The 27,500-nt window shown below is 36.6% G+C and overlaps 1 protein-coding gene across 1 annotated transcript in view; it reads right to left on the reverse strand.

The window, feature by feature from the left end:
• The window catches only part of LOC136848257 (probable G-protein coupled receptor No9), a 561,772-nt gene that overhangs the window by 143,217 nt on the left and 391,055 nt on the right, over nucleotides 1-27,500 (reverse strand). The window contains exon 3 of the mRNA XM_067120636.1: nucleotides 4,328-5,552. Within this exon, the coding sequence (XP_066976737.1) occupies nucleotides 4,328-4,848 (521 nt within the window). The 5' untranslated portion in view covers nucleotides 4,849-5,552. The remainder of the gene's footprint in view (nucleotides 1-4,327; nucleotides 5,553-27,500) is intronic.

Below are 27,500 nucleotides of genomic sequence, written 5' to 3' on the forward strand. Positions count from 1 at the left end.
CCTCCCCTCCCTTCTCTTCTCCCCTCCCCTCTCTCCCCTTCCTCCTCTCTCCCACCCCTATCCCTTCCTGTCTCCCTCTCTCCCTTCCCCTCCCCTTCCCCTCTCCCTTCCCATCTCCCTCTCCCCTCTTCCTCTCCTTCCTCCTCTCCCCTTCCCCTCTTCCCCTTCCTCTCTCTCCCTCCTCCCTTCTCCCTCCCCTCCCCTCCCTCCTCCCCCCTTCTCCCTCTCCCTCCCCTCTCCCTCTCCCCTCCCCCCCTCCCCTCCGCTCCCCTCTTCTTCCCCTCCCCCATCTCCCTCTACCTTTCCCCTCTCCCCAATATCACAAGCTCTCTCTCTCTCTCTCTCTCTCTCTCTCTCTCTCTCTCTCTCTCTCTCTCTCTCTCTCTCCGTTTTTAGTGGTGAGAAAAGAAAGGTGAAGATACTACATTTCGAGCGAGTGAACATTTGAAATCTTTCGTGTTCACGTGTTCATATATTTTTTTATTTTGAAAATCGCGGATTATCTTCTTGTAGCAAATGCATTAAGGACTTGGGGATTTAAGAATGCATTTTTTGGGACACACACACACACACACACACACACACACACACACACACACACACACACACACACACACACACAAACAGATTATGATACGTCACGGTGAAGGACATATCGTGAAGTCTACACGGCGATGATGTCATGAGACTTCGACTTATGATTGACAAGACTTCAACTCATCTTTGTGTTATGAGATATTGATCCCAAACAATGGTAAAGCAACACGATCCCCTGAGCTGAAAAAAGATGAAATAATAATAATAATAATAATAATAATAAGAAAGAAGAAAGTATCACTCATTGATGTCGCAGTACCATGGGACACCAGATTTGATGAGAAGAAAGACGAAAAATTGATAAGTATCAAGACCTGAAAATCGAAATAAGAAGGATATGGAATATGCCAGGGGAAACTGTACCCATAATCATAGGAACACTAGGCACGATCCCAAGATCCCTGAAAAGGAATCTGGAAAAGTTAGATGCAGAAGTAGCTCCAGGACTCGTACAAAAAAGTGTGCTACTAGAAACAGCGCACATAGTGAGAAAAGTGAAGGACTCCTAAGGAGGCAGGGTGCAACCCGGAACACCACACTATAAAAACCACCCGGTCGAATAGGATGAATGTGATAGACAAAAAAAAAAAAAAAAAAAAATAATAATTCAAAATTAATAATAATAATAAATATTCATTTATGTTTTCATGAACTGTGCAAATATAACAGTCTAGTGTTTCGATTACATACAGTGTAAACGGTGTTCAGAATGGACTTAGGATTGATAGAGATTTACAACTGTCAAGCCATTTGTGATTTTCTAATCACAATTTCTATACGAACTTAAAGAAAGTGAAAGGAGAGAGGCCGAAATTATTTGGTACTTAGGAAAGTCAAAAGGGATTTATATTGTGCTAACAGTACTTTCTGGAAACTACTGCAGTCTGAACAATAAAAACAAGTGAAAAATGCTCTGAATTTTCTTCGGCGCAGTCGAGTTTCCCGTACAGCGTATAACCAAGGCCACCGAAAATAGATCTATCTTTCGGTGGTCTCGGTATAATGATGTATGAGCCGCGGCCCATAAATCTTTAACCACGGGCCTGAATAATAATAATAATAATAATAATAATAATAATAATAATAATAATAATAATAATAATAATAAAGTGTAACCGAATTACTTCCATAGTTTTGCTCATATTTTGAACGCGAGATCTACCATTCATATTTTAATGAAGTCTTCCTCTCTGAGTCACTGTAAGAATCAAAGTTCTTTTAATAGACCTGGTACTTTCCAGGCTGCATTTTGTAACCAGGGGGGCCTCGTTAGTCTAAATTAAGTGCATGAATTATTAATAGGTGCTTGGAAGTCCAAAAGGTAATTTTTAATCTGAATTAACTTTACGAATTATTAATGCCAATTAGAACCTTGAACTAGAGGCCCGTTGATACCACGGACACAGATTAGCATCAGTTTTTCATTTAATCTTTGATTTCGGCTGATTTCAACTGATTTCGGCTGATTTGATGGACTCATTTTACGGCTGTGTGGTTTTTCCATCATTTTGATTTCGCCACTGCTCAGAATAAAGTCGCTGTGCAAATTTTATTCTAATATTTTTTGTGTGGGTAGAATCTTCATACAGAACCTACCTTAAAGGACAATTATATTTCATTTTTCCATCGTTTTGATATTCATCTCTTTCCGTAGGGGGGTATGAGGTGCACTGTAGGCATTACTTAAGGTTCTTTGCAGCGTGCCTTCCATAGGCCCCTAGCTGTGCAACCCCTTTCGTTCCTTTTTACTGCACCTCCGTTCATATTCTCTTTCTTCCATCTTACTTTCCTAAATCCTCTCCTAACAATTGATTCATAGTGCAACTGCGAGGTTTTCCTCCTGTTACACCTTTCAAACCTTTTTACTGTTAATTTCAATTTCAGGGCTGAATGACCTCATAGGTCCCAGTGCTTGGCCTTTGGCCTAAATTCTATATTCAGCTCAATTCGATATTCATCTCTGTTCAGAAACAAGATTTTAAATTCCAGCATTTTTTTTATAGAATCTCGTTTAAATTCCAGCATTTTTTGTATATAATCTTGTTTAAATTCCAGCATTTTTTGTATACAATCCTGTATAAATTCCAGCATTTTTGTATAGAATCTTCATAACAGAACATATCACCCAAAAAGAAATTGTGTTTCATTTTTCCATCAATTTGATACTCACCTCTGTTCACAAACAATTGATATGAAGTTAAATCCCAGCATTTTAAAGGAAATTATATTTGATTTTATGAACTGAAAGCATTTTGAACTCAGTACTGAGTAAAATGTCCCGATTCTGGTAAAACACTTGGTGTTAGAAAGTAGCCAATTCTTGTGTTGATTGATTTATCGAATTAGATTCATCAAATTCATCCGGCGCGGAACGACTCTTTTTTTATGAATTCACGAGAACATGTCAAATTTCATACGAGTGGGAGTCGATGGGAGATGATGGGAGACGGTGGAAGGAGATGGGAGACAATGGGAGACGATGGAAGGAGATGGGAGACGGTGGGAGGATATAGGCGATGGGAGACGATGGAAGGAGATGGGAGACAATGGGAGACGATGGGAGGGGATGGGAGACAATGGGAGGCGATGGGAGACGGTGGGAGACGATGGGAGGCGATGGAAGGCGAGGGGAGACAATGGGAGGCGATGGGAGATGATGGGAGGCGGTGGGATACGATGAGAGATGATGGGAAACGATGGGAGATGATGGGAGGCAATGGAAGTAGATGAGAGACAGTGGGAGGCGATGGGAGTTGATGGGAGGCGACGGGAGACGATGGGAGATGATGGGAGGCGATGGAAGGAGGTGGGAGACAGTGGGAGGCGATGGGAGATGATGGGAGGCGGTGGGAGACGATAGGAGATGATGGGAGGCGATGCGAGACATGGAAGGAGATGAGAGACAATGGGAGACGATGGAAAGAGATGGGAGACAATGGGAGGTGACAGGAGACGATGGGAAGTAATGGGAAAAGATCCCAGCAGAATTCCAGGCTCGCGCTGAAAAGCTAAGGCAGGGCAGTTTGTCTCAATGCTGGAAACGGCGGTATTTGTACGAAAGGTGGAGGGGGAATGGGGAGAGGTGATAAGGGAGGGGGTGGCCTTCCCCCTCCCAATGCTCTTTCGGAATGACACACAGTTGATCTCCTCAAAAGAGGACGTTTATACTAATAACCTGTTCCAGGTATAATTGGCAGCGAGGATATGATATGGAAGATATTATGTATATATATATATATATATATGTATATATATATATATATATATATATATATATATATATATATATATATATATATATATATATATATATATGAAGTGAAGACACTGTATGTTTTAATCAGTTCATAATCATGCAATATACTGATATTTTTATTAATATTCCCCATTAAATGATTAAAATGTTGCTATAGACAAAAAAATGACACATCGCAATTGAGAAAATTGGATAGTAATGAAGCTGGAACACACAGAATGAATTAAGGCCTAGAACATTAAAGTAAAAATCTTTGGTAATTTCCAGCTTTCAGCAAAATCCGGAAGCTTGCAATTCTTGATATCTTAAGGGCCTATTCCCAGGGCGTATTGAGTTAGTCATGTGTCGCCATAGCAAAGGAACCAAACATTCACTAAATAAATAATATTGTATTTGTTACTTGGAAGTTGGGAAGTATCTTAAAAAAAATCGACCAAGAGTCGACTCTAAGAACGCCGTGACGTCACGACTCACCTGTCCAGACTGATGACGCAGAGGTTGAGGATCGACGCCGTCGACATCCAGACGTCGACGGCGAGCCACACGGAGCACCAGAGCTCCCCGAAGAGCCACGTGTCGAAGACCTCCACGGTCACGCTGAAGGGCAAGACAGCCATCCCCAACAGGAGATCCGCGACAGCAAGAGACACGATGAAGAGATTGGTCACTGTTCTCAGTTTACTAGAGAGGAACACCGCCAGGATCACGAGGCAGTTTCCCGCCACCACCAGGATGTTGATGACCACCAGGATCGTCAGGGACGTGAGCATCCCGACGTCGGACCAGTCCACGTGCCCCAAGGGATGCGAGCAGTTGTCTGACAGGTCCAGGAAGCCGCTGGCGTTGGCCAGCATCGTGGCCAGGATGGACAGGTCGTTGGAGGAGGTGGTTGCAGAAGAAGAAGAAGAAGCAGCCGACGCCGAGGCTGAGGCCATACCCGAAAACGAGTGGACCCCCATTGTGGTCTCCCCATCGTGAGGGGAGGACCAGGTCATTTTTGGGGGGAGCACCTGAGATCAAAAGAAGAAATTGTTGTCTGTTTTTAAACTTTATTTGTACCTTTTCAATAACTTTCTAAACTCACTTGTAAGGTACGGAATGGCAATAGATAAGTTCATCCTTGTTAAATCTCTCTTGTTTCCTTTACCCGAATTCTGAACTGAGCAATTTTCGCCTAAGAGGGCCACTAACCGATGCGTTCCTCGTCATATTCTGTTCGAAACGAATGAGTTACCGTCACCGAACGCAGATCCATTTTTATACATTTGGCAAAGATTTTAATTATTATTTAACTTCATCACGACAACACATGCGTTTCACTGGTGATTATTTTGTATATATTTATTTTGTGGGTTATCTCGCCGCCATTCCTTTGTCAAAACGTATCGTATTATAGACTTTGGGGTATTGGAAATCTTTTCAATAATCCAATCTGTGATTAACTTTTCTCATTTTTATTATTCACTGATAAATTAAATATTTTTCACATTCTTCTTCAACTTAATTTTGTGCGATTTTCAGGAACCAAACTACTTTGGAGGGTAATGACCTAATTTTTTTTTTTTTTTTTGCAACACTTCACTTACATGGAAAACACTGCGTTCCCTTTGGATATCTGGTTAGTCAATGCGATATTCACGTGTACTATTTTCTTATGACCTTGTTCCAGAAGACCTCATTGATGAGGGCACTCCAAGACCTGAAAGAAAAAAAAATGACAGTTGTTAGTGACTGCAATGGAACGAAGACAAAATGTGTTTATCAGAGATCTTTGGAAAGTTAATATTTTCAGTTTTCTGAATTGTGCCGGCTTTGTCCATCCGCACTTTTTCTGTCCGCCCTCAGATCTTAAAAACTACCGAGGCTAGAGGGCTGCAAATTAGTATGTTGATCATCCACCCTACAGTCATCAAACATATCAAATTGCATCCCTCTGGCCTCAGTAGTTTTTATTTTATTTAAGGTTAAAGTTAGCCATAATCGTGCTTCTGGCAACGATATAGGATAGGCCACCACCGGGCCGTGGTTAAAGTTTCATGGGCCGCGGCTCATACAGCATTATACCGAGACCACCGAAAGATAGATCTGTTGTCGGTGGCTTTGATTATACGTTGTATACAGAAAACTCGATTGCGCCGAAGAAAGCTCGGCGCATCTTTTCCTTTTTTTTGTGTTGTTATTCAGCACATTTGAGAAGATAACTTGCTATTTCTGTTGTTATTTTCTGTGTTATTCATTCGCTCACGTAGAGAGGAATAACCTGTGTTTTTTTGTGAATTTTGCTGTGTTAGAGTTTTTTTTTTTTAAAGAATTGTATACATGTATGTGATGGGCTCTCTAATCCCCATTGAATATCTTACTCTCTTTGAAATGCTAATTTTTGTCTACTTCCTTTCCTAACGGGAAGGAATAAAATACAATTTCGCCAACAATTTAAAACACTGCCCTTGTCACTTTTCCCTATCTCCAGTTTCCCATCCTCATCTTGGCCTTCGATAATGTTTTGGGAGAAGAAATGGCTCTCCTTTGGTTTCTCATGTAACACCCCTATTATCAGTTTTCTTGTTTTCATTTAGATATGAGGTGGATAAGAACATATACAAATTAGCAAATAGAATTTTGTTCACTGGCAGAGACCTTGTTAGTTGTGACGCCATGATAGCTTACAATAAATCAGTTAGTAAATTGATACTAGTAATCTATGTTCTGCGTGAGTTAGCTTTTCCATACCAGCAAACATTATGTAGTGGAATGGAATATAGAGTTTAGACCAGTGGCCAAACACTGGAACCTAAGAGGTCATTCAGCGCTGAAATGGAAATTGACAGTAAAAAGGTTCGAAAGGTGTATCAGGAGGAAAACCTCAAAGCAGTTGCACTATGAATCAACTGTTAGGAGTGGGTGGATAGCGAGACGGAAGAAAAATAATATGAATGGAGGTACAGTAACTGGAATGAAAGAGGTTGCAGCTAGGGGACGAAGAGACGCTGCAAAGAACCTTAAGTAATGCCTACAGTGCACCATGTGTGGTTCGCTTATGGCACTCCCCCCCTTAAGGGGGACACTGTGTACAAATTCAGCGCTTCGTCTAGAAGTACATGCACGCTCGCTAATGATGTGCTTCAAACTGTGTGCTCTCTCATTTTCACTCTCGTCCACTCTCTCTTTCGTCACCTTGCCCTCTGGTGCTTGCACTCAAGCAGACTCTAGCGAATGGCGCCCTGCCCACGTATAAATTTCACGGGGAAGACTTTCAGACAGTTAGAAAAAAAAAAAAAGTGAGGCCAGACATTTTGTATATCTTTTTTTCTGACTGAATTTAGATTCTCGTGAGATTGAGAAAGAAATAACTAGTCCTTTCCCAGCTCTCTCTCGAAAGCAGTCATTAAGTCTTGACGTCTTAAATACGGGTTCTCTCTCTCTCTCTCTCTCTCTCTCTCTCTCTGTCTAAAGATAATGATATAACTTAAAATATGGAAAAAGCAACATTCTCTCTCTCTCTCTCTCTCTCTCTCTCTCTCTCTCTCTCTCTCTCTCTCTCTCTCTCTCTCTCTCTCTCTCTGTTTGTCAAAAATAAAGCATAGCTAAGATATTGATATAACTTAAAATATGGACACAGAAAGATCTCTCTCTCTCTCTCTGTTTGTCCAATAACAAAGCATACCAAAGATATTAATATGACTTAAAAATATGGACACAGCAAATCTCTCTCTCTCTCTCTCTCTCTCTCTCTCTCTCTCTCTCTCTCTCTCTCTCTGTTTGTCTAATAATAAAGCATACAAAGATATTGATATAACTTCAAATATGGACTCAGCAAATCTCTCTCTCTCTCTCTCTCTCTCTCTCTCTCTCTCTCTCTCTCTCTCTCTCTCTCTCTCTCTCTCTTCTCGGAACTGTTAACCTAATTTAAGCAATTTAAAGTTTGGGCTCTAGTCATTGTTTTCTCTCTCTCTTTTTTTTTTAATCAGCAGTTTGAAGGGAAGGGAAAAGAAGCGGGTGATGTAGGAGATTTAAGAACAAGTAAAAAATGCACCGAAGTTTCTTCGGCGCAATCGAGTTTTCTGTGTAGCGTATAATCAAGGCCACCGAAAATAGATCTATCTTGCGGTGGTCTCGGTATAATGCTGTATGAGCCACGGCCCGTGAAACTCTCATCCCGGCCGTGGTTGGCCTGTGTTGTTGAGTTGCCAGACGCACGATTATGGCTAACTTTGACCTTAAGTAAGATAAAAACCACTGGGGCTAGAGGGCTGCAATTTGGTATGTTTGATGATTGGAGGGTGGATGATCGACATCCCAATTTGCAGCCCTGTAGCCTTAGTAGTTTTTAAGATCTGAGGGCGGGACAGAAAAAGTGCGGACGGACAGACAAAGCTGTCACAATAGTTTTCTTTTACAGAAAAATAAGAAGGGAGAGAAGTTATTGTGACTTGCCATGGTTCAAGAAATGGTTGCAGGAAGATGATCTGGACAAGATGTCATGTTTAAACTATTTTTGTGTGCTTGTGTCTTCTTCATCTGGGAGTTTTTCACTCCCTGTTTATTTTTCTGCTTTTGTGTAAACATGGTTCGTGTGTATGTGTTCAGTGAGGAACACATTCATACTTATATGTTCAGTAAGGAATGTGTTTTTATGTATATATTCAGTATGGAACGTGTTTATCCTTTTATGTTCGGTATGGAACATGTTTATACATGTATATTCAGTATGGAACATGTTTATATATGTTCAGTAAGGAACATGTTTATGTTTATATATGCTGTAAGGAGCAAGTTTATAAGTATAGATTCATAAAGGAACATGTTTATATGTTCATGTTTAGTAAAAAAAAAAACATGTTTATAACATTTATATTCAGTAAGCAACATGTTTATAACATGTACATTCAATAAGACATATTTATGATCATTTCTGAACGAATGTTAAGTTTAGTATATTTCATGAATTCTTAATTAAATTTTGTAACTGTTTACTTGTCAATACTTCAGCTTAAGGAAAGAGGAATTTTTCTCAGTATTAATAAAGGTAATTTTAGTCGTTAATATTTCAACTTTAAATGAAGGTAATTCTATTGTTTAACATTTTAATAAGGTAATTTCATTCGTTAATATTTCAACTTGCAATGATGGTAATTTTATACTTTAATATTTAATATTTTAATAAAGGTAATTTAATTCGTTGACATTTCAGTTTAAATGAAGATAATTTTATTCGTTGATATTTCAACTTTAAATAAAGGTAATTTTATTCTTTAATATTTGATGTTTCAATAAAGATCATTTCATTCGTTGATATTCCAGTTTTAAATAAAGATAATTATATTCGTTGGTATTTCAACTTTAATCAAAAGTAATTATTTTTCATTAATATTTCAACTTTGAATAAAGAGGTAATTTTTTTGTTAATATTTCAATTTAAATAAAGGTAATTTTTTTGTTTTAATACTTCAGTTTTAAAAAAGAGGCATTTGAATACGTAACACCAAAAAATATCATGAAACCTGAGTATATATAATTTTCGTCGTAATCCCAACGCCTAAAAGCATAACGAAACGCATCAAAGAGACACGGAGAGAGAGAGAGAGAGAGAGAGAGAGAGAGAGAGAGAGAGAGAGAGAGAGAGAGAGAGAGAGAGAGAGAGGGGAGAGAGAGTCAGCCAGCCAGACAGACCTCGCCATCAAAAGCAAAAAAAAAAAAAAAAAAAAAAAAAAAAAAAAATGCTTGATGGATGCAGAATTCGGGTTGTTAGGAGAAACGGAAGTGTTATTTGCAAGTTTCTCGGCGCGGAAAAAAGAAGCGGCATCTCTCTCTCTCTCTCTCTCTCTCTCTCTCTCTCTCTCTCTCTCTCTCTCTCTCCATTAATCCAGGGAGAGTTTCACACATGAAGCTCAGCGCTGTTGTCAAGGTCGAGCATATGAGGTAGCTAGAATGTTGGGTGTTTTTGTTATTATTATTATTATTATTATGTTATTATTATTATTATTATTATTATTATTATTATTATTATTATTATTATTATTATTATTATTCATTCTTGTACTAAATATCGTGTATTGTATAAGGTTTATTATTATTATTATTATTATTATTATTCATTCTTGTAGTAAATATCGAGTATTTGTATAAGGATTATTATTATTATTATTATTATTATTATTATTGTTATTATTATTATTATTACTATTACTACTACTACTTTATGTTTAATATTATTATTCATTCTTGTACTAAATATCTTATATTTGCATGAGAATTATTATTATTATTATTATTATTATTATTATTATTATTATTTTTATTATTATTATTATTATTATTGTTTTTGTTATTTTTATTATTATTCGTACACTAATATGCCGTATATTTGCAAAAGTATTATTATTATTATTATTATTATTATTATTATTATTATTATTCGTACACTAATATTTCGTGTATTTGTTCAAAGATTATTGTTATCATTATGATTATTATTTTTTTTTCTCAAAGAGCTTTTAAATCTAAAATATAGACGAAAAATCTTCGGACGACTGTCACTCGTACATACTTTTAGGATAAAGGAAAGCGCATCAGAGAAAATTGAAAAATGATAATTACTTCAGTTCTGCAATACGCAAAATTTTAGCTTTGCAGCACATAAAAAGCAGGTTTGATTTCGTGACGTGAATGGAAGCAGGTTTGATTTCGTGACGTGAATGAAAGCAGGTTTGATTTCGTGATGTGAATGGAAGCAGGTTTGATTTCGTGATGTGAACGAAAAAGCAGGTTGGATTTCATGATGTGAATGACAGCAGGTTTGAATTGGTGATGTGAACGAAAAGCAGGTTTGATTTCGTGACGTGAATGAAAGCAGGGTTGATTTCATGATGTGAACGAAAGGCAGGTTTGATTTCGTGATGTGAACGAAAAAGCAGCTTTCATTTCGTGATACGAATTTGAAATCAGGTTTGATGTCGTGATGTGAACGAAAAGCAGGTTTGATTTCGTGATGTGAACGAAAAGCAAGGTTGATTTCGTGATACAATTGTGAAAGCACGTTTGATTTCGTGATATGAGCGAAAAGGTTTGATCTCGTGATATGAATGTGAAATGAGGTTTAATTTCGTGATGCGAATGAAAGCAGGTTTGATTTCGTGATACGATTGTGAAAGCAGGTTTGATTTCGTGAAGAAGACGAAAGCAGGCTTGGTTTGGTGAAAGGAATGGGGAAGCAGGTTTGATTTCGTAACACGAATGTGAAAGCAGGTTTGATTTCGTGATGAGAATGAATTCATTAACGAAGGAAATTATCCAGAACAGCATTTTCTGAGAGAGAGAGAGAGAGAGAGAGAGAGAGAGAGAATATATAATATTTCTTGTTCGTATAATACAAAAAACCTAAATTTCATAGAACTGCTGCTTGCAAAACCAGAAGAAAAAGCAAAACAGGTTGGATTCCCAAGACAAACTTTATTCGTATACATAAAGATACTTAAGATATATAAAGATTATTAAGATAGCGGGAGAGTGTGGTAAAGTAATGCCCTAAATATAAATGTTGCATTTATGGAATAATAATTATAACATTTGTGGCCTTATGATGCTGAAGTTAGTTTACCTTTTCGTGGATTTTTCCGACCGGTCTGCTTCAAGTGGGCTTTGGATAAACAGCTGGCCTAAATGATGTTGAGTGATGTAGTTATAAAATTTGTTAATGAGATTGCACGAGAGAGAGAGAGAGAGAGAGAGAGAGAGAGAGAGAGAGAGAGAGAGAGAGAGAGAGAGAGAGAGAGAGAGAGAGAGAGAGAGAGAAATCCTAACATTATCTGGAAATAGAAACGGATTATGATGTACAAAAATGATATATTTTTCTTTGAAAAGGTATAGATGGGAATATGATTTAAATATATTAACAGAGAGAGAGAGAGAGAGAGAGAGAGAGAGAGAGAGAGAGAGATTATCTGCAAATGGAAATGGATCGTAATATACAAAAATGATAAATTCTTCTACAGAGAAGCTTAGTTGGAAGTGTGACTTAAATATATCAACAGAGAGAGAGAGAGAGAGAGAGAGAGAGAGAGAGAGAGAGAGAGAGAGAGAGAGAGAGAGAGAGAGAATTTCCTAACATTGCCTACAAATAAAAAAAACTTTTGATATATTAAAATGATAGGTGCTTCCTCGAAGAAGCCTAGATAAAAATTTGACGTGAATATATCAGCATGTTTTTCCTCTTCATTTTAAATTGACTTTGGTCGCGATGAGAGATCAGTGATAAGTAATAATCTGTTGAAAGACGTCTCAAACGATCTTACTTCCTATGATTTTACAGCAAAGCCTCGAATGATGTAATATGAGATAACTCAAGTGGATTATCTCCCGAATCTGATGCAGCGATGTAAAACGAAGCCTTTTTTGGCTATCTGAGTTGGAAGGATTCTGATAAATCTGAAGATAAACTTGTTTTTTTTTGCAGGTTTAAGCGTCATGCATTCCAGGTAATTTTTCCTTCCGAGAGAGAGAGAGAGAGAGAGAGAGAGAGAGAGAGAGAGAGAGAGAGAGAGAGAGAGAGAGAGAGAGATTTCCTAACATGATCTGCAAATGGAAACGAACTGTAATATACAAAAATGATAAATTCTTCTCCAGAGAAGCTCAGATGGAAATGTGCCTTAAATATATCAACAGAGAGAAAGAGAGAGTATATTAGTGAAGGGAGTATACGACCTCCACGCCATTGAGAGTATTGTGTGTGGTGAATATTTGCAAATATTCACCACACACATACGCAATATGTATATGTGTAGATAGTATGTGTGAATAGATATGATTATACAGTGCATATATTTATATATTTATGTTTAGGTATTTGTCATATGAAACTACTTTTAAGGTTATTTATTTATTTATTTATTTTTTAGTGAACTTTTTAGTTTTCTGTAAAAGAAAACTATTGTGCCGCCTTTGTCTGTCCGCCCGCACTTTTTCTGTCCTCACTTTTTCTATCCGTCTTCAGATCTTAGAACCCGCTAAGGCTAGAGGGCTGCAAATTGGCATGTTGATCATCCACCCTCCAATCATCAAACATACCAATTTGCAGCCTTCTAGCCTCAGTAGTTTTAATTTTTTTCAATGTTAAAGTTAGCCATAATCGTGCATCTGGCAACGCTATATACGGGCCACCACCGGGCCGTGGTTAAAGCTTCTTGGGCTGCGGCTCATACAGAATTATACCGATACCACCGAAAGATATATCTATTTTCGGTGGCCTTGATTATACGAAGTACAGTAAACTCGATTGCGCCGTGACGCCAGTTTTAGTAGGTATAATCAATCAGTCAGTCAAAATATACAAGCTCCGAAGAATAAAGTATGTAAATATAAATAATATATATATTTTTTTTGTAAAGTTTTTTTCGTCTTCCCGCCGTCTGCGGGTTAAATAGGAGGCAAGAGTGTTGTTACCCGAGATATAGGAAGAGTTTTTTTTTTTCTTTTGGTTTCTGCTTTGGCTATTTAAAGGAGGAGGGAGCTTGGGGTGGGGTGAGGGGGGGCTGATATCTCCTACCCTTCGTTGGATTTTTGAAGAGACAGTAAAACATTCTCTTATTCTAAAAATATTTGTAGTTTTATTAGCTCGCTCCTTATTGAATCGAAAAGCATATTATTATTATTATTATTATTATTATTATTATTATTATTATTATTATTATTATTATTATTATTATTATTATTATTATTCAGAAGATGAACCCTATTCATGCAAATATATCAGCTATTAACAGCAGCTAGTGAATAAATAAGAAAATAAATAAATTTGCAGCAACCGCCCGAAGACATTCAACCCAAGGCAGAAAAATCTGGGATATACTCTTGTTACTTGCTTTTGGGAAGCATTCCCTGTGGTCCTCCCCCTTACCGAAGTGGGGAGAAAAGTAGGGAGGAAATGTCCTTGCACTTTCCCTAGAAGTCCCTGGAAGTTCTCAGAAGTCCCTAGAATTCCCCCTTTTGAGGGTCAACTTTTTCGAAAGCCACTGGGTTTTGTTGCTGAATTTTGGTGCTTTCTCAGCTTTTTCTGATTTGCCAGCTTTTGCTGCTTTTCCCACTTTTTCAGCTTCCGCTGCTTTTCCTCCTTTGCTGTTTCTCCAGCTTGTGCTGGTTTTCCAGCTTGTGCTGTTTTTCCTCTTTTGCTGTTTTTCTCTCTTTTGATGTTTTCCCAGCTTATGCTTATTTTCCCGCTTTTGCTGCTTTTCTCTTGCTGTTTTTCCAGCTTGCGCTGATTTTCCAGCTTTTGCTTCTTTACCTCTTCTGCGGTTTTTCTCTCTTTTGCATTTTTTTCAGCTTATGTCGATTTTCCCGCGTTTGCTGCTTTTTCCTATTTTGCTGTTTTTCCTGATTTTCCTATTTTGCTGTTTTTATCTTTTGCTGCTTTTCCTATATTGCTGTTTTTTTCTTGCTGTTTTCTCTCTTGCCGCTTTTCCAATTAATGCTGATTTTCCCGCTTTTGCTGCTTTTCCTCTTTTGCGGTTTTTCTCTTCTGCTGTTTTTCTCTCGTTTGCTGCTTTTCATCTTTTGCTGCTTTGCTGTTTTTCCAGCTTCTGCTGGTTTCCCCGCTTTTACAGCTTTTTCCCACCGCGCAAGCAACTCAACACCTGGGCACTGGTTTTGCTTCGCGCGCAGCTTTTCTGAATTTCAAATACATTCTTTTTTAGTTGAACTTTATGCTCTCTCTCTCTCTCTCTCTCTCTCTCTCTCTCTCTCTCTCTCTCTCTCTCTCTCTCAGACCTTTTCTGACGGAAGTATTCGGAAACTGGAGGCGAATTTCAATATCCTAAACCTGCCGGGGAAATACAGCAGGTGTTGACACGTGTGACAACTGTTTAATACAGAAGGTCTGAATATTTGATTCGGAAGTCTGGGGCGACATGAATTTATATCAACTATCAATTTCAAATCTGCGTTTGCCTTCCGTATATATCTTTTCTTTGTTGAGAAAATGAAGCGGTTTTTTTTTTTTTTTAACCGCTTTCACTTCAGTCCTTAGGATTTTATTGCAGTTCATGATTTTCAAATCATCTTTTGACAAATGCCATTTTATTGATCATTAATGCCACTGACGCAGCCTCCAGTCAGAAATGTCATTGGCACAGCATTTTTCCAGAAACTCGCTGCCACAGCATCACATGAAAGATACCACCAACGCAGCATTTTTCCAGAAACTCACAGCATCCTACGAAAGATACCACCAACACAGCATTTTTCCAGAAACTCACAGCATCCGCTTAGAAGTCACTCATCTCCGGCTGTCAGTCTCCACGTGCTTATTCCAATCTCAATAACCCCCCCCACCCATCATCATCCAGTCCCCTTAGTTTTCAGTATTAATGATACCCCCTCCCCTCCCCCTTCCCCTCTATCTCCATTCTCCCCCCCGGTGGGGGGGGACTTGCTATCCCTAATCAAGCGGAGATGATGACGTTGGAAACTTTGCGAGCCTGGCAAATTTGAGGTGTCCCCAAGGACGGGTGCCTGGGTCCTCCTGGTTGAGGGGATCTTCTCGTGTTTTGAATATCTTCATAAAGATTCAGTAAACCTTTTTCGGTGTATTGAATCTTTATAAAGAGGAGGTTGAGTTACTTCTGAAGATGGTAAAGTGATTGTTATTTTTCTTAATAATGTAATTATTCATTCTAAGGTGATAATTGTTCACCTTAACGTGATAGTTGTTCGTCTTAATACGATAATTGCTCACTTAAAGGTGATAATTGTTCTAATCAAGGCGATACTTGTTCTAATTTAGGTGATAATTGTTCTAATTATGGCGATAATTATCCACCTAAAGACGATAATTGTTCACCTTAAGGTGATAATTGTTCTCATTAGGGCGATAATCGTTCTGATAAAGGCGATACTTGTTCTGATTAATTTGATAATTGTTCACCTTAAGACGATAACTGTTCACCTAAAGGTGATAATTGTTTTCGTCTTAATACGATAATTATTCACTTTAAGGTGATAATTGCTAACTCTTAAGGAGATGATTATTCACTCTGAGGCAATGGTGATTTGCCTCCAGGCGATAACTATTCACATAAAGATGATTATTTGCTCATTCACCTTAAAGCGATAATCGTTCACTATAAGGCGATTATTATTCACATTCAGGCAATGATTATTCACCTCCTGAGAACTTGATCCTGGAAAAAAAAAATTTCTGAAAAAATTTATGAAGTAAATCGTGAAAAAATCATGAAAAAATTCGTGAGAAAATTATGAAAAAATTATAAACAAAATTGTGAAAAAAGTCATGAAAAAATCATAAGAAAATTATGAAAAAATAATGAAAAAATATCATGAAAAATCATGAACAAGTTATGAAAAAATCGTGAAAAAAAATCTTAGAAAAAATTGTGAAAAAATCATGGGAAAAAATATGAAAAAATGAAAAAATTATGGGCAAAAATATGAAAAAATCATGAAAAAGTATGGAAAAAATCGTGAAAAACATCATGGAAAATGCGTGAAAAAAAATGATAAAAATACTAAAAAATTCTAAAAAAAAATCATGAAAAAAATTCTGAAAAAATCATGAAAAAATAATGGCAAAAAGTATAAAAAAACATGAAAAAAATCATGAAAAAATTATGAACAAAATTTTGAAAGCAATATCACAACCACCCGAATGGTCCGTCTGGGCATTTTAAGTTACCTATGCAATTAATAATTTTGCAACTTACAAAGCCAGTGCTTAATGAGGTGCCAAGCCTTGCTTGCATATGGGCGGCCGATAACGGAAAATAAGATTAAAGAGAGATGCGGTTACATCAAGCCATTTTTGAAGCTGGAGATTTGGTCGATATATGAGACACCTTATTCTCTCTCTCTCTCTCTCTCTCTCTCTCTCTCTCTCTCTCTCTCTCTCTCTCTCTCTCTCTCGTGCATACACACTAGACCTCAAAAGGTATTTCCCCTAAACGGGAGAGCCTCGTCGAGGTAATCCTTATCCTCCTAGGGTGAAATTATTCGTGAGATATTCATAATATATTCTCTTCTGAAGATTGCTGTACCCATGCCTTTGAATGCCCCAAGGACGAACCTTTTCTGATTTTGGAATCCTCCCATTGGATAGAAAATGCTCTCTCTCTCTCTCTCTCTCTCTCTCTCTCTCTCTCTCTCTCTCTCTCTCTCTCTCTCTCTCTCTCTCTCTCGTCGGTATCTCCACAGCAGATACCTTTGAGTTTATCCTTGTCCGTTCAAAGAGAGAGAGTTTTCATTTCTTCGGAGACCAGGGAATCCTTCATTCTTGTTTTCTTTTTTTTCGGGGTGAGGGGAGGGGAGGGGAGGGGATGGTGGTGGTCCTCGGAGCAAAAGGCAGGAGGAGGGAGGGAGGGAGTGAAGAGGTCCCTTTCAGCCCCTCTCGAAAACTCTTTTAGATAGTGATGTCAGACGCTGAGGCCGAGACGACGAGAAAGGAAAAGAAAGCAAGATGATGATGATGATGGTTCCCTCAGGAGGAGGAGGAGGAGGAGGGAGAGGTTCCTAACAACTGAACGGACGCCAGAGAGCGAGCAAGCAACCAAGCAGGCATGCAGGCAAGCAAGCATGATGCCCAGGGCGAAACTTCCCCTCTCTCTCTCTCTCTCTCTCTCTCTCTCTCTCTCTCTCTCTCTCTCTCTCTCTCTCTGCATATGCCTCTAAGCCACATAATTTGAATGTTCTCTCTATCATGATTACAACAACACAATATTCAAATATTCAGATCACATTGTTTATATTTGCATAACAAATGTGCGCGTTCGAGAGAGAGATAGAGAGAGAGAGAGAGAGAGAGAGAGAGAGAGAGAGAGAGAGAGAGAGATATTCCTCTATTCTAAGCCGTTGGTTGCTATGTAAATGAAGAGGGAAAGAGTATATATATATATATATATATATATATATATATATATATATATATATATATATATATATATATATATATATATATATATACTTAAATGAGGTTAGAGAGGATGCCCTAATTCCCTTAAATCTTAGAAATAAACCAGATTTATTGACAAAAACAGTTAATTTAGGTGAAACATCAACAGCTGAAGTTTGTAGGAGATGGTAAACATTTGCTGACGTGTGTATGAATGAGCAGTAAGTCCTTTCAAGCTTACCCCGTCCAATTTAACTTCTATAAGATAATCCATCGACTCTCAGTCTCATCCTGGAAATAGCTTAGTGAGGTCATGTCGTCGTCATTGTTTTCCAGACACATACACACACACATGTAGATATATATATTTATAAATACTCGTATGTATATTATACATTCCTACTACTAGTGACAGGCTTCAGTGAGGCAGGATGGTACATAGGTTCCAGATCCTTTCATTCTGAATCTAAAACATCACGCCTCGTAGAAGCCTAGGGCGAGTATTAGGAATTTATGTACACAGTGAAGCTGTGTGGCTATTTTGTTATGTATATATATATATATGTATATGTGTATATATATGTATGTATACATGTATACAAATATATAAATTAAATGATTTCCAAATATATGTGTGTACGTTACGAATAATCTGCTGTGTTGTTGCATTATTGAATGTGAGAACTTTCAATCAATCTTGTTCTGTCATATGCAAATGACTGTGGATGTACACAAAATAATTCACCAAAAAACATTAAAATTTTTTTAGACAAAACTAAGGATGATGAATCATGCCTGTGAACGACCGTGAATATTGAAGCCTCTTGCATAATGCATTTTCTTGAAGTATGATGTACTTTTGCTCCTGGTAGATTCATGATATTTCTCTCTTCTCTTAAAACACCCGCAATTTTTTTTTTTATTTTACATTTTTACAGGATTATTTTTACATTTTTTGCAGGAGTTTTTTAAATTTTTTTTGCAGGATTTAAAAAGAATTTACAGGATTTTTTTTACATTTTTTCATAATTTTTTTTACATTTTTTACATTTTTACAGGATTTTTATTTTAGATTTTTTACAGGATTTTTTTTTACATTTTTTCTGGATTTTTTTTTTTACATTTTTACAGATTAAAAAAAATTTATACGAATTTTTTTTACTTTTTCACAGGAATTTTTTTTTTTATTTTTTTTTACAGGAATTTGTTTTACAATTTTGCTCTCCGTAGGGGGTTAGTGCCGTCAGTGCACCTCATGCCGTGCACTGTAGGCATTACTTAAGGTTCTTTGTAGCGTGCCTTCGGCCCCTAGCCGCAACCTCTTTCGTTCCTTTTACTCTACCTTCATTCATATTCTCTTTCTTCCATCTTACTTTCCTCAACCCTCTCCTAACAATTGATTGATAGTGCAACGGCGAGGTTTTCCTCCTGGTACACCCTTGAAGCCTTTTAGTGTCAGTTTCCGTTTCTGCGCTGAATGACCTCATAGGTCCCAGTGCTTGGCCTTTGCCTAAATTCTATATTAAATCAATTCAATGTATTTTTACTGGAATTACACCAGTACCAGTAGAAATAGAAATAAGTCCTATGTTTACGAGTTGCTATTGGCAACTGTCAAATATATCGCCCTCTGGGGACCAGGCAATCAGGCAGGCAGGAAGTTAGTTGACAGCAGTTGGCGAACAGTTTCTCTCTCTCTCTCTCTCTCTCTCTCTCTCTCTCTCTCTCTCTCTCTCTCTCTCTCTCTCTCTCTCTTGCATATTCAGAACTAAGCTTAGATGAAAGGCAGAGGTAGGAGATTACTTTGCGATTACGTAAAATAATTAGAAACTAAAAAAGGAAAATTGTTAGATTCTAATTTGCAAGCACCGATATTTAAAAACACATGCGTTTCTAGGTTTTGTCAAGTGCATACATATTATAAATACATATGTACATATATGACAGATATGTATTAATATGCAAGCATGAATATGAGGTTAGGTTTTCGACCGTAAGCAATTTTAACCTAGACTTTGCTATAGTGAGTTTATTAAACAATAAACAGCTTTCTGAGCCGAAAATTAAAGACAAAAAATATTACACTAGTGGAAAAAGAATATAATAGAAATCTGTAAAAAAAAAAACTATTGTGCCATCTTTGTCTGTCCGTCCGCACTGGATTCTGTCCGCACTTTTTCTGTCCGCCCTCATCAAACATACCAAATTGCAGCCCTCTAGCCTCAGTAGTTTTTATTTAATCTAAGGATAAAGTTAGCCATAATCGTGCTTCTGGCAGCGATATAGGACAAGCCACCACCTGGCCGTGATTAGTGTTTCATTAGCCGCGGCTCATACAGCATTATAGCGAGACCTTCGAAAGATAGATCTATTTTCGGAGGCCTTGGTTATACGCTGTACAGAAAACACGATTGCACCGAAGAAACTACGGCGCATTTTTTACTTGTTTTCTTTAATTCTTACTGAAGATTTATATATATTTATTGTCGTCATTTCATCTTTACTTTGACATGAACTGGACGTAATATAAGTTCCAGAGGGTAACGACAAAAAATAAAGGGTCCCCTTTTCTCGAAAAGTTCCATTCCTATCTCTCCCACAATCTGATCACTTATTGCAAGTTAGCAGACACACCTTTGGTCAGAATTGAGCGAAATTCCAAAATTAAGGTTTTGAAGAATCCTGGCAAGAAAAAAAAACATAACCTAATTGTTTTAGAGATTAAATCTAATTGGATGGGAAGGAAAAGAAGGGTGAAAGTGAACTGACTCAGTTAGATATAAAAGAAAGTATTTATGTAGATATAAAAGAAGGTTACTCATTAATTTGTTATTTTAATAATTTATTTTCACACATTTTTATCTATTATTATTATTATTATTATTATTATTATTATTATTATTATTATTCCTTGGAGATAGGTTGACACGTTCAGCATCACTATAATAATAATAATAATAATAATAATAATAATAATAATAATAATAATAATAATAATAATAATAATAATAATAATAATCTCTTAGTTATGTAAAAAGGTATATTTATGTTGTCAAATGATGATTTTTTTTTTTAGTAATTTCTGTAAATTAAACCAAATACTTTCTCACACTTTCTCTCTTTCTCTCTCTCTCTCTCTTTCCTTAGGTAGGTGTGTAGTGTGCGAGACCAGGTGGACCGCTCCAGCTCAGTAATGAGTCCCCTGATTGGTTAAAGCAAGTTAGTCCAATGGTAGACTTGCTCTGATGTACTTATCGAATTCCCGTCCGTTCCCACTGGAAACCCTGACGCAAGCTGGTCCTCTCTCGACATTTTGGAACATTTCGGAACACCCCGGTTTGGTATGTGTTTTTTTTTTAATCCTAGTAAAAAAAGTAAACATGTCATAAACATGTCGGCAACTTATTGCAAACATGTCACAAACGTGTCATAAACATGTCTGTAACGTATTGCACACATGTCCTAAACGTGTCTGCAACTTATTGCACACATGTCCTAAACGTGTCTGCAACTTGTTGCACACATGTCATAAACATGTCTGCAAGATTGCTACCATGTCATAAACATGTCTGCAGCTTATCACCCACATGTCACAAACATGTCTGCAACATATCACCTACATGTCACAAACCTGTTGAGTACATGTTGACGTCCCAAACACGTTGGTTACAAGTAGACAACGTACTGATAGAACTGCCAAGTGGTTCATATGATTATCCTGCATTTGCTTAAGTGTCGTTCTCCACTTAGGATCGTGGACCTGTTGTCAAGCTGTTTGTGATATGTATGCGATAAGTAGCTGACATGTTTATGACATGTTTTATTGCAGTGTGGATGCACCCTCAAAGGAACCGTTTTTACATTGTCAGTCCTCGTTTCCTGTCAGTTGTGATTAGCATTTTGGAGTGCAAATATGTCTTTGTAATATTGTCAGTATTGTGCGTTGGTTTGTGTTTTGTGAGTGTGTGTATATATATTTTATATATATATATATATATATATATATATATATATATATATATATATATATATATATATATATATATATATATATACACACACACACACACACACACACACACACACATGTATTACTGCGATAAATTGTCTGACCACTGGCACTGGGTTTCACATTAAGCCGTTCAAAAAATACAAGAATGACAGGCAGAAAGAAACGAAGTTAATTTCCAGCTCAGAGCAAAGACGAGAGAGCAAGGGAGACGCAATTATGCCGCTTACTGGAATGTTTTGTGACGAATTATCATACTTAAACACACACACACACACATACACACACACAAACACAAGCACACACCAACAGCGGACAATATCTCTCATCCTTCACGTTTCAACTCATTCCCCAGATGGCCCTACTTCTCCTCAAAAGTCCCCTAATTAAACTGAAGGCGACAAAGCTATTGTGTGTCTCTCAGACAGCTTCTTTCGACGGAGAGGCAAGAAGAAGAAGAAGAAGAAGATGAAAAACGATCCGCGTTGCGAGAATTATTATTGTCCTTGTGGGAAGAGCCGGGAGGTTGTTGGGGGTAGGGGTGGGGTGGGGGAGAATCCTCCTTCTGTCTCTCACCCCCCCCCAACCCTCCCTCATCTCCAAACACCCAGACCTACCCCGGCCCCCAAACCTCTACTTGGTCCAAGACTTGAATTTTTGTATTTTTTTTCTTCAATTATGCTGAACGCGACCAAGGTTTGTTTTCACCTGTGTTCTGGCGTTGCAAAATACACAGACAGTTTTTTTCGTCACGCACACACACACATACACAAACACACACACACACACACACACTTCTGGACGGCATTCTTTTTCTTGGGGGTGGGGAGTTGGGGTTGGGTGGCAATTTTCTTCGCAGTGAAAATCAGTTTTTAATTTTATCTTTGGAATAGATGGATTAATATGCCTTTTCAGCCTGTAATTTTTTTCCATGACACTGACAGAGATCTGTGATGCATATGCTGAATATAAGCAAAGCAAAGCAAAGCAGTTACAACAACTGCTTTGCTACATATGTAAATCGTGTTAGTCATCGCACGCACTGCTTGCATAGTTATCAGTCTAGGTGATGTCCATGCCACGCTTGTAACTCATCTTGGGTGTGTTTATCGCGCCAATCAAATCAGCACTGTCACCATAGACATTTACACTGTAGATTTAACCAAATAAGTAAAAATTGCGCCGAAGTTTCTTCGGCGCAATCGAGTTTTCTGTCCATTGTATAATCAAGGCCACCGAAAATAGATCTATCTTTCGGTGTCTCGGTATAGTACTGTATGAGCCGCGGCCCATGAAATTTTATACCACGGCCCGGTGGTGGCATGCCCTATATCGTTACCAGACGCACGATTATGGCTAACTTTTACCTTAAATAAAACAAAAGCTGCTGAGGCTAGAGGGCTGCAATTTGGCATGTTTGATGATTGGAGGGTGGATGATCAACATACCAATTTGCAGCCCTCTGGCCTCAGTAGTTTTTAAGATCTGAGGGCGGACAGAAAAATTGCGGACGGACGGACAAATCCGGCACGGTAGTTTTCTTTTCAGAAAATTAAAATCTATTTCGCTTATCGTTTATTTTGCAGAGGTTTGTAAGGCATTCCTTCTGTTGCTTCTTTGTCATGGACGCCAAGATATTCTTTGGGAGCTTGGGTGGGCTTGTTCCATATAAATAGGGTTTGTCTTCTGAATAATAATAATAATAATAATAATAATAATAATAATAATAATAATAATAATAATAATAATAACCAAATTCATCTTGTCCATCTTTTGGGAGAGATGTTAATAATAATAATAATAATAATAATAATAATAATAATAATAATAATAATAATAATAATAATAATAGAAAAATAATAATAATAATAATGAAATTAACCAAATTCTTCTTGTCCATCTTTTGGGAGAGATGTTAATAATAATAATAATAATAATAATAATAATAATAATAATAATAATAATAATAATAATGAAATTAACCAAATTCATCTTGTCCATCTTTTGGGAGAGATGTTAATAATAATAATAATAATAATAATAATAATAATAATAATAATAATAATAGATTTAACCGAATCGATCTCGTCCACCTTTTGGAAGGGGTCCGCCTCTTTGCAAAGGCGTTCCCGGAGACCCTTCGTCCTTCGTCACCACTTCCATAATGTTGTCTATATATTTAGAATCTGAGAGAGAGAGAGAGAGAGAGAGAGAGAGAGAGAGAGAGAGAGAGAGAGAGAGAGAGTCGACGGCTCAACCCGACCTCGGGCTCTGTGCCTCTATTGTTATGAAAAAGAGGTGGTGCCATCTTTAGATAGAGTGCCATTGTTCTGCCAGAGGAGGGAAAAAAAATTATAAAAAGCCTTAGCGTTTCTTCGTCTGTATAGGGGAGTAGTGAAAAAGTAGGGCTTGATTTGTGTATTATTATTATTATTATTATTATTATTATTATTATTATTATTATTATTATTATTATTAAGATCTTTTCCAAAAGATGGACAAGATGAATTTGGTCAATTATTATTATTATTATTATTATTAATATTATTATTATTATTATTATCATTAAGATCTTTTCCAAAAGATGGACAAGATGAATTTGGTCAGTTATTATTATTATTATTATTATTATTATTATTATTATTATTATTATTATTATTATTATTAAGATCACTTACAAAAGATGGACAAGATGAATTTGGTTTATTATAATTATTATTATTATTATTATTATTATTATTATTATTAAGATCTCTTACAAAATATGGAGAAGATGAATTTGGTTAATTATTATTATTATTATTATTATTATTATTATTATTATTATTATTATTATTATCGGTGAAGAACTCCACAATGGTGTAAATGTAAATATATATTACAAATAATAATAATAATAATAATAATAATAATAATAATAATAATAATAATAATAATAATAATAATAATAATAATAATAATAATAATAATAATAATAATAATAATAATAATAATAATTTACAGTTGTACCACTGTGGATTTCTTTACCATTTTAGTGACTCATGCTATTATAAGATTTTGATGTATTATTATTATTATTATTATTATTATTATTATTATTATTATTATTATTATTATTATTATTATTACTGGAGAAACAAACACACAGTAATGTATCTGCGCAAATGTATTTAAGAATAAAAAATATGCATGTACAAATATATTTATATATATATTTGTACAGTTACATTACTGTGAATTTGTTTCTTCATTTTAAGACTCATGTTACTATTATTATTATTATTATTATTATTATTATTATTATTATTATTATTATTATTATTATTATTATTATTATTATTATTATTAGGGAAGAGACTTTCTGTTAAGGCAGTAACAAATTAAATGCCGCAGAAATAGCTATATTATTATTATTATTATTATTATTATTATTATTATTATTATTATTATTATCATTATTATTATTATCATTATTATTATTATTAAGTACGTAAAGTCCCCTACAAGGAGGGTGACGTAAGAGATTCTCTCTCTCTCTCTCTCTCTCTCTCTCTCTCTCTCTCTCTCTCTCTCTCTCTCTCTCTCTCTATTTTATTTTTTAGGTTGACCTTATATCAGTGTCGTGGCAAGATGACCTGATTTTAAGGTTGGAAGCCTAACAAAGTTACTCTCCTCTTTTGGTGGTTCGGAAAGGGCCTCCATAAATTTCTCTCTCTCTCTCTCTCTCTCTCTCTCTCTCTCTCTCTCTCTCTCTCTCTCTCTCTCTCAAGTCTTCATAAAGCTGTAAGGGCCGCATGCTTATACATTCTCCGCTCTCTCTCAAGTCTTCGCAAAGCTGTAAGGGCCGCATGCTTATACATTCTCCGCTCTCTCTCTCTCTCTCTCTCTCTCTCTCTCTCTCTCTCTCTCTCTCTCTCTCTCTCTCTCTCTCTCTCAAAAGCTGTAAGGGCCGCATGCTTATACATTCTCCGCTCTCTCTCTCTCTCTCTCTCTCTCTCTCTCTCTCTCTCTCTCTCTCTCTCTCTCTCAAGTCTTCGCAAAGCTGTAAGGGCGGCATGCTTATACTTTTTCCGCTCTCTCTCTCTCTCTCTCTCTCTCTCTCTCTCTCTCTCTCTCTCTCTCTCTCTCTCTCTCTCTAAGTCTTCGCAAAACTGCAGATTATGCTTTCTAACTTCGATAACCTTGTTCGTGAATGCATTTCACATGTAAAATCTCTTACTGTAAAGCCCCCATGAGCTGTCTTACGACGCCAGTCCACGCAAATCAATCAGTCAGTCATTGAAAACCGTACAAAAAGTTTGAGACTTCGCCCCACCACTAGAATAGCAGCCGCTCTTTTGATGAACGGGTTGGGTGCGTTCGTTTTGTATCCTTCCACTCGGATAAAAAAGACCAATTGAAGGCGAGATAAAAATGTAAATAAATCAGGAGGGACATAATAGTCGAAGGAGAGAGAGAGAGAGAGAGAGAGAGAGAGAGAGAGAGAGAGAGAGAGAGAGAGAGAGAGGCCCGAAGAAAAAAAATACAGTTTGAGGTTCGGCAAGCAATGGTTTTCCACGTGAAAAACGGCCCATAAAATTGGGGGGAGAAATTCAAGGATGGACAAAGGCTAAAAGCGTTTGGAAACACAAGACGAAGAAGAAGAATAAGAAGGAGAAGAAGAAGAGAGAAGAAAAAAGGAGACAAAGACGGGGCAGCAAAATCGATACCTGTTTCTGAGAGATGTGTGTTTAGGTGTGTGTCTGTGTATGTGCTTGCAACTTTTGATGGTCCTCTCTCTCTCTCTCTCTCTCTCTCTCTCTCTCTCTCTCTCTCTCTCTCTCTCTCTCTCCCAACGATGGCAGGCAGCAGTACTGGAAAAGTCTCATCTATGAAAATAGAATCAGAATTGGAAAACTGAAGCATGGCGACTCCCACTGAATACTACAGTTATTATTATCCTCCCCATTTATTCACTTCCCCCTTTTATCTAGTCCTACTCTAAACCATTCTTTTAGTCTTGTTTTTATCCTTCTTCTTCTTCTTCTTCTTCTTCTTCTTCTTCTTCTTCTTCTTCTTCTTCTTCTTCTGTTATTGTATTGTTTTCGCGTTTCTCTGGCGAGGCCTCTTCTGTCTTCTCTTTTGCACGAGTCGAGCGTCGTATGTTTTCTGAGTAACCATCGTGCGGGACGTTGAACCATTCTCTGTCAGTCTGTCAGGCTGGATGTCTGGGTGTCTTCAAAAGTAACGTTTGTATCGGTATTGAGAAGGAATTGCGAATTATTGACTTGGGATAAATTTAGATAAGGTTATAATGTTATGTGCATACTGAAGGTTGGTTTGTAAGAGGCATGTTATATATATACATATATATATATATATATATATATATATATATATATATATATACATACAGGTGATGAATGTATGTATACATTTTACATACACAAATTTTATGAATATACATTTATATAATATATATACAGGTGATGTACGTAGGTATACATGTTTAATATACATACAAAAATATATATATACACAAATATATATATATATATATATATATATATATATATATAATGTATATATATTAGGTATATATATTTTTGTATGTATATTAAACATGTATACCTACATACATCATATATGTATATATATATATATATATATATATATATATATATATATATATATATATATATATATATACATACATACATACATACATACATACATACATACATACATAGCAAGCCTAGTACAAACCA

The sequence above is a fragment of the Macrobrachium rosenbergii genome, chromosome 18, assembly GCF_040412425.1.
Source record: "Macrobrachium rosenbergii isolate ZJJX-2024 chromosome 18, ASM4041242v1, whole genome shotgun sequence".
NCBI classification, from domain to species: Eukaryota; Metazoa; Arthropoda; class Malacostraca; order Decapoda; family Palaemonidae; genus Macrobrachium; species Macrobrachium rosenbergii.